The sequence below is a fragment of the Caloenas nicobarica genome, chromosome Z (assembly GCF_036013445.1).
Source record: "Caloenas nicobarica isolate bCalNic1 chromosome Z, bCalNic1.hap1, whole genome shotgun sequence".
Lineage (NCBI taxonomy): Eukaryota > Metazoa > Chordata > Aves > Columbiformes > Columbidae > Caloenas > Caloenas nicobarica.
In genome coordinates this window covers 10352723-10361490 of record NC_088284.1, presented here as the reverse complement: position 1 = coordinate 10361490, position 8768 = coordinate 10352723, and the positions used below count along the sequence as shown (strand labels likewise).

Here is an 8768-nt window from a genome sequence, read left to right as displayed (position 1 = left end):
TTGCATCCGTGATGGTCATCCTCAGAAACTTCCTCCTTTGATGAAACACATGACCTGACCTAGGCTCCACTCCAGGCACACAAAAATAATTCCAAATAAGGATCTGCAGCCTGACAAACTGCTGTGCTTGAGAGAAGGATAAACTGACCATGTTTAGCAGCAACTTGCGTGTAAGGAGGCTTTTTGACTGCATCACCTCTAGCAGCTGCCAAAGTGATACACCTCTCTGCACCCCTAGCTCTAATTAAGAAGAAGTTAAATCACAGTAAATTATATTTTCTGCTCCTGAAGACGCTGACAGACAAGGTTTGGGTTCCTCATTTTGCTAAACACCAGTGGATAATAACAGGGAGTCTTGGGAAAGAGCATCTCAAGGAGGCGGTGGCGGGGGTGGGGGGAAAGAAAAACGAAAACAAAAAAAAAGTAAGACAAAAGAGGAGAAAAGAAGATAAAAGAAACGGGAAATTCCCAGCAGGCACTGTGAGTGCTTCTTGGTTTGCAAAATTTGCATAACTCAAATATACCTCCCTATAGGTTGGTTCACATGGTGTATATTCTTACATTATCTGAATTATAGCCAGCAGAGAGAAATCCCTTTGGTTGACAGTTGTCATTACAGGCCACTAGTATCTCAGCAATTGTTGAATAGCTGCTATTAATAATGGTAATACCAGATGTGACAACTGACAGGTTTTGTCACCACATAGTCACAAAGATGACAAAAGGAGGTGTTATTCTGGGTTTGGTTCCAATAAGTAGTAAAAATACTAAAAAGAGCAACTCATAATAGCACTATTTTCCAGTGAATAGTTATTTGCAGTTAAAATGCAAAGGTAAGTAAAGGGTTTTTAATTTCTGAAACAACAACAAAAAACCCCATGTGTGTTGAAAATAAAGTAAAAATAAATAAGAACTGGTTAAAGTTCATCTAAGTTAATCTTGCCAAGGGAACAGAGAAAATTTAAAGGTTCTTTAAGGCACACAGATTGAGAGCTCCGAGCGCTACGTACTTTGTCATGGCAGAACTTTACGCTCATGCTTTGGTCTAAAAGTGAAATCATGATTGGGCTGGAAGAAATCTTGGACACGGTTCGTGCTGAACACTGCGGGCCTGCCATTATCCTGAGTGCTGGAGGGTGAGATGAGTATCTCAGAATAAAAGCTTCAGCCTCCAAGTGTTCTGAATCTTATCTGATATTCCTTGAACTTTAAATAAGTTTATATTATTTATCACACAGTATTATAACGAAATAACTAATGCCACACTTCCAGACTTCTGCTTGTCACCTGTAGGCTGCCAGAAACCGTTGCTCTTCTTTCCCAACGCGTAACTGCTCTAATTTTCAGTGTATTTTGCAATGCACAAAAGGTGCTAAGAAATCAGCTCAAGCATCTCACCATCGTGCTTTTGCTCAGTGTTAAGCAGGATTGTGGGTACGGAGGACTCCAGGTCTGACTGACAGATGTCACCAGAATGTGGGATTAGGGAGGCACAGTTCACCTGCCTGCTCCTCTGCTTATATTTGGCTTGGACATGTCTAGGAGTGAGGGATTTGCTAAGGTGGTTGCAGTGCTGCCATTCTGCCTTGCTCTCTCCTCGTAGCTCATCACAGTTTCTTGAGCTTTTGAGGCTGCTGATGTGACGCTGGAGGATTTTCTTGGCATTCTGCTCTGAGGCGGAGCAGGGCAGATGTTTCTGGGGACTCTTCTGAGTCTAAAACCTGTTTCGTGGTCATGGGTGACTGAAAGACAGGCTTCAAAGGGACCCTGGGGTCCCTTCTGTCACATGCTGTTTTTCAGGAAGATGGTGGTCAAGGACAGGCAGATAGCAGATAAAAAATCCCACAAAAGAAGAACTTGGCCTCAGAGGGACCAGCCATAGAGAAAGAAATATCTTGAAACAGAAAATAAGGAAATAGAAAACACTCCACTGCAGTCACTGAAAGTTCAGAAGGCTCGCACTCTTGCGGTAACAGTGAAAGGTGGAACTGGAGGTTTGGCAGAAAAGGTCTGTTCATCTGTGGAGGTTTTGTGACTGGAGAATAACATGCAAGATACGTAACATGCAAAATGCATAACATACCCAAGTGACTTCCAGCTTGCGTGGCTGACCTGAACAGCACGCAAGGCTTTAGAAGAAGTCTTAAAGGAAAGAATGACAAAAAGACGGACAGAAAGTAAGACAAAGGGCAACGTTGGTTTGGCAAAGATAGAATGTGCAGGACTTGACCCCGGCTCTGCTAAATGACTTCACAGCTCTAACCTGTAAAGTTGTACACTTCTGTAAGCTGGCTCCATTGCTTCTGAGATGACCTGGGAGCAGTGGCTGCTTGCAGAGCTAAATGTGTGATTCTAAGAGGTGTTCAGTGTCTTTCAGGAACTAACAATCTTACTACAGGTTGCACCTGGGCAAACCTAATTCTGGAGACAAATCTGGCAGCTCAAATTTAGGTGGACTCGGAAAACAACATTGCATATGTTGTCGGATAGGAACTCTTGGTGAAGCTGGAGGAGACTGGGGTTAGCGAAAGGACTTATGAGGTGACATAACAGGAATTAGCTGAGAACTATGAGAAGCCCATGAAGGCAGGAACTGGCAATGACAAGTTCTTCTTAAAGCTGGGAAAAGTGGTGCTCAAAGGGCTCCACATTAGAGCAGATGCAAAGAAACTATTCACAGATGACTAGAAATAGAGAGTACTTCTTAGGAGCAGAAATCTAGCTCTTGTCCAGTTTAGCAGAACAAAGTTTAGTGGAGATGGCAATGTCGTCCAAGTATCAGGAGCTACTGAAGAGGCTCCATCATGATAAAAAACACTGTGCTGCAAAACCAAGTTTTTCTAGATTGATGTTGAGCTTTAACCCCAGCCATAAATCGCAGGCAGCAAATGAGAACTGAAATCCTGAAAAAAAAATCCTCCAGTGTCCACACTCCTGGTTCTGAGCCCCAAGAAAGGCTCAGACCCACAGCATATGTGCCATCAATCATTAAGGAATACCATCAGCCTCATTAGCCATATTGCGCATGCTCACAGGCCCACATCCAGAGATTTCTCTGGAAGGCGGAAATTAGAATGTAAGAGCAGAAAAGGAGGAAGCTGACGTGCCTGCAGGAAATCCCACGAGCAGCCTGACCTCCTCTGCCACCACAACCCTGCCTTTTCCTCCTCCTGCTGCTGCCCGGAAACGAGGAGGCTGGTTCCCATCCCTGCAGTGCCAGCTGCCTTCTCAGTCTGTCCCAGTCACTCCCCAAACCCGCCCGCTCTCCTGCCTGCCTCCTCCTCTCCATCCATCGACTTGCTCATCTCTTCCAGGCAGAATGACGAACTGCCCTCGGGTCTCTGCTCTCTCCCATCACATACCCAGAAACACAACGTCCTCCCCTGTGAAGCCCTTCTATCCCCATCACCTGCTCACGAGCACGTGAGTCCTGCTCTCTCACTCCCCAAACTAATTTTGCCTGGCGGTGTCGCAGCTCCGAGTTGGCCACAGCTTTAGGAGGGAATTTCCCAAAGATCGAAAAGTCTGTTAAGTCCAAAACACAGGCTTCCTCTCTTTCTATTCTCAGAAAATTATCTCATCTTTTCAAATAAAGGCTAGAAATAAAAGGGCTGTTAATAGCTCTCGACCGAGTCTCAGAAGGGTGGTTTCATTTTCCCTCAGGTTTGCTCTGAGTAACAGAGTTCCCTAGCTGCAGCAACCTCTTGAACTTCACTTTTTGGGTTCCTACAAAAGGTGTCCCTGTCCCCAGGGAGGTCTGGCAGTGTGCCGGCTCCCTGCTCCTCCCAGCAGCCTGCCAGTATCTTCTGCTGGAAGCTTTTTTGAACTACTGACTACTGCTCTTAAGACTAGGGGCAAGCTTCTACTTTCTGAAGGCTACATCCTGGCAGCTGGTTCACATTTTGAATGCTGGATGCTGATTTGGTCCTCAAGCTCAGAAGTGTTCCATATAAATGGAAAAGGTTAAAAAAATGGTAAAGATTACCTAAGGTTTGAGGTAACAGAATAAAATGATACAGATCTACAATATCTCTATTGCCCGGGTAAGGGCAGGTAGGACCAGCACTTTAGCATCTTTCTGAACAGAATGGAGGACACCAAACTAAACTAATTGGAACCAGGTTCAAAGCAAAAAAAACTATAGGTCTTGGCGTATAGACAGTGTTCTTAGGGACTTAGTTTAGTGCTAGAGTTAGGTTATGGTTGGACTTGACCATCTTGAGGGTCTCTTCCAACCAGAATGATTCTCTGATTCATGCAATGACTTATCAGTCCCCAGAACTCCTTTTCAGGGGCCCAAGGTAGGATAGGAGGACAGACTAGGACTTACTAAAGAGAAACCATGGAGTCTGAAACAGCCCCTGAGTTAAAAATTACCGCCACCAGGAAATGCATCAGAAGGAACCATCATTAATTTACCTTGTTCTTACCCTTCTCTGGACAGCTGCTTGCAACCACTCTTGGAGGCAGGACTCTGACACTGCTCTGCTGTTCCCAGAGACCCAGAAAGCCCGTGGGCAGGAACGGTGAGACCATCAGCAGAATTCACCTGCCTGCCCCGAGCATCCAGCTGCTCTCCCACCTCCCTCCTGTCCCACCTGAAGTTCATGTCACACCACAGACCCTCCCAGGTAGGACAACAGGTGACTTCGCACTCCCCGCTGCTTGTCACCTTTGCCACAATGTCCTTGGACCAGGCTTTTCCAACTCAGGATAGCCGTTCCCACCCCAAGTACACCAGCATATCTCTATATTTATAAATATGTATTCTATTTATTCATTTTTTATTATTTGTGTATATATATTTGATACACACAGTGTATATCCTATATCCAGCTGTCATTCTGAGGAGTGTTCAGATAGAGTGAGGAGATCCATGCGCACAACAGAGCATCCTTGCCACAGGTACAAGAAAAAGTCCGAGCGTTTGTCGTTTCATGATTTTTCAGGAAGGAAGGAAAATTTGAAGGCATCACAATGAGTTTAAGCCCAGGAAATACGGCAAGATGGGCAGACGTTTTTAACAAACATGTTACAAAGCAACACTCATGGAAACTGAATCTATGATTAAAAAGTTCACAGACTTGGTTTGCAGGAGGAGCACCAGACTGGTGGATAAGCAATATATTCAGGAGCCTCCGGTTCCTGTGTCTGTTAATAACAGCCAAACCTTTTACCCTGGCCTAGGCATCCTCTCCATGGTTACAGGCAGTGGTTTTCCTTTAAATAGCTCTTTATTGGCTCCTCTCCACTGTGGCACTCGCTGAAGCGATGACAAGCAAGCACACTGATGGGTTAGAAACCTGTGTACCATCTACCTTGGTACTGAGCTGGGGCTTTGGAGTCATGCTTTAATCAACACATCCCATGGGATATGCCGTCAAACTCAGTAACTTTCCCATGATGAAGCCAGAAACAGAAATACAGCTGCAAGCCGGACTGTCAGCTAGCAGAGTTACTCACATTGCTAAGCTTATGTTACCTAAGGAAAAACTGACATCTTGGATCAGAAAAATTCAGAGACCTGCATTATCATGAAATATGAGTCTCTGAGCTATTTGACCTTGTCTGCTGAACACTGGCAGCACCTCCCAAAAAATGAGGAGAGGGAATAATTTATTTGGCATCAAGGTTTATTGTCTGTTGTCAATACCATCTACCGATTATTAATGCTCATATCAGACTCAAAGTTATCAATGAAGTTTGACAGATAATTATTTTTCTTCATGTGTTATCTGTTACTGCCTGCCCGAGTCTTTCTGTTCAGAAGGCTACCTGAGCACAAAGAAAACTTGACTTAAAGGCCAGATGGGAGAAGAAAAAGAAGTTATTCCCTCTGCTCTTCTGTGATGTCTCAGTGTATTATCAGAAGCCAAGAACTTCATGGAAAGATGTCAAAGATGGAGGCACCATGGAGGAGGGGGAAATTGTCTGACTCATACCCCTTGCTGGGCATCTACAGCACCGAGGAAATATCTACGTACCAAATGAGTAACTTACAAAGAGGCAGTAGTGATTCTGTCCTACGTGATTTAGCAAATCCAATTAGAGTCACACTTCAACAGACAACTCCAAATGCTGCTAAAAGAGTTTATTAAAGACTGTACTAACAGTTCTCATAACAATGGCACATACAATGATTCAAAATCATGACAAAGAGCATGGAGTCTTGAAGAGCATTACTATAATACACCATGGACAAGAATAAAGCAGATGTGCTGTCTCAGAACTCTATGAGCAAGCCCATGTAATACACGAGTTGTATCATACAGCTGTACAAGTGTCAGAGAAAATAGAAAAAAAAAAAGTCATTCGATATGCAGTCCTTGAATTTATTGACAGCATTACAGTACTTTACGGGCAAGGACTGGCTTGTTCCAGCTGCACTTTCCAGAGTACAAGGGCAGCTGGAAATAGCAGAAATATCCCCAAAAGAATTAAGACCCTCCAACAAACATACCTCAGATGCAATCATTACTCTAGACCTTCCTGCTTATGAATTTTCAGTCAGAAATTCTGACCTCCCTGCAATCTACTTTGCTCAGGACAGCGTTTTGTTTCGCAAGAAAACAAAACCAGGACGCTTCGTTAAGACAGTGCAAAAAATGTTTTCAATGGTATAATTAAATCACAGATTAGTGACAATCAGCAAGGATCAACCGCAGCACGGCCAAGAGCGACTTCACGATCAGAACTGGCGGGACCTGCTGCCCCTCAACCAGCGCTCCAGACCGAGCGCTCGCCGAGGGGAGAGGTTTTGCTCCCTCCCAGGCGAGCCACCACGTCTGGGTTCATAGTGAGGAATAGTCTCAGCTACTCCAGGGTAATGAAATGCTACAGAGAGCCTGCAAGTAATAAATTATCCAATCCTACGTTAAAAAGCTAAGAAAAAAAAAAGACTACTGAAGTGGAAAATAAGTATACAGCAGCCACGTTATTTGTCACGGCTCTAATGTTGTTCCCTTCCTCACTGTGCTGGCCACGGTAGCCAAAGTGTGACTGGTGGAGTTCAGCAGCTTAATGCACCCACAGCGATGCCGGATTCTCAGCAGCACACGAGGGTTCAATAACATATTCTCTGAGGCACACCATCTAATTACAGCAGCAGGGTAGCTGCAGGCTGCTCCGGGGTGCTGCCCTCGCAGCTTTTGGCTATGAGATCTCCGGCCCCTCCGCGCTTGTCCCACTGCTCTCACCCATGCTCCCAGCAGCACATCCACGGCCAGACATTCATCCCGTGTGCATCTTCAGAGCAAGCTGCAACTTGTGTGAGCAGACATTAGGTGTCTGCACATCACGCTGGGACACTGGTATAATCTGTGCAAGAATACCCCCTGGCAGCTCCACAGTACAGGGTTTCAATGGGAGATAACTGTGCTTGGCCAAACCCCCAAATCATTCTTATTCTCCCAATTCCCACACAGTTGTGTGTTTTTATCACAGGGTGATTATGTAGAACCTTTTTAACGTCTGCCAGCTTCAGAGGATAAAATCACAGTGCTGCATATCAACAAAACCCAGCATATCCAGCCTCCAATATAAAATAATTTATATACACAAAGCAGAATTTGCATCTTAAATAAGAGGAGATTGTCTCGTTTTCTATGGTGTCTTACCCAGCTACTAAAAAATAAATAATTCACATCAGATCGATGGATTTGTTTCCTGTACAGCACACGTGCGCTATCGGAGCTCACAAAGACGACATGAAAAAAAACTTCTGTAATTAATAAAAGAGAATTGTTGAACACTTGCACATATTGGCACAAGGCAGAAGAGGAAAGGGAACATTACACAGCTGAGCTTAGGTGCCCTCCTCCATGGAGCGGGACTCAGATTTCAACTTCACAAATTCTTTAGCAACTTCATCGTTGGTTCTTTGAGAGAGAATCCTCAGGACTGTAAGTCCAGTCTCATCCATGTGAATCCTGCGCCCAAGGGGGCACCAGCAAGCACAGCTTCCTTTGTCTGCGATGTCTCTGAGCTGCATCACTGCTATCCCCAACACCCGGTCCTCCCGGGCAAAGCAGTAATCCTTCATGCAGACTTGGAGCTCGTAGGCATCGGGGCCGTCCTCGTTCCCCAGGATGCTGAAAAACACACAGAGGTTTACTTGCAGTTTCTCAGAAGGTATAAAATCCTCTGCAAAATAAAGGTGTCAGTAGCTGACTAGAGAGCTTAGATGAGCCACAGAAAAATCCTTTCTACAGATAACCCTGGTCAGAGAGAGAGAAGTAAAACTATGGTGTATGGGCATTTACACCTGATAAAGACAACCTGGCTACTTAAAAAGAAAAAACAAACAACACTTATCAAGTTGCCTTTGCATGTGTGTGTGTTTTAAGTTGTGAAACAAGAGGAGCAGGGAATATTAAATCTATTCTAATAGGTTTTCAACTCAGATGACTTTAAATATTTCTGCTTCTGTTCAGGGTTGCTACATTTCAGTAAATAATATTTTAATTAGATGAAGTCTTTGTTAAAGATTCACAATCTTCCATTAAAGCAAAAGATAATAAAAATACATCGCCAACCTTTCCAATATTTCTAAAATTAAAATAATTTTTTAAAAGGACAAAATCCCTTTACTTAGAGGAAGCCTGCCTTTTCTCACACTAAAGAAAAACTGCACGGACAGTTCCTCTCCCCCAGTACATTTATAGTCTTTTGCTGGTCTTATCTTCTTTCATTCTTACTGCACAGCTGGGTGAGCACTAGTCTGTAGCTCCCTTTGATGAGCCTTCCAAGAAGGAAGGTGCCTTTGTAAT

The 8768-nt window shown here is 44.2% G+C and overlaps 1 protein-coding gene across 3 annotated transcripts in view; it reads right to left on the bottom strand.

The window, feature by feature from the left end:
• Positions 1-6095: 6095 nt before the first annotated feature.
• The window catches only part of UNC13B (unc-13 homolog B), a 222371-nt gene continuing 219698 nt past the window's right edge, over positions 6096-8768 (bottom strand). For all 3 annotated transcript variants that reach the window (XM_065657786.1, XM_065657787.1, XM_065657788.1), the window contains one exon: positions 6096-8090. In XM_065657786.1, the coding sequence (XP_065513858.1) occupies positions 7805-8090 (286 nt within the window). In that variant the 3' untranslated portion in view covers positions 6096-7804. The remainder of the gene's footprint in view (positions 8091-8768) is intronic.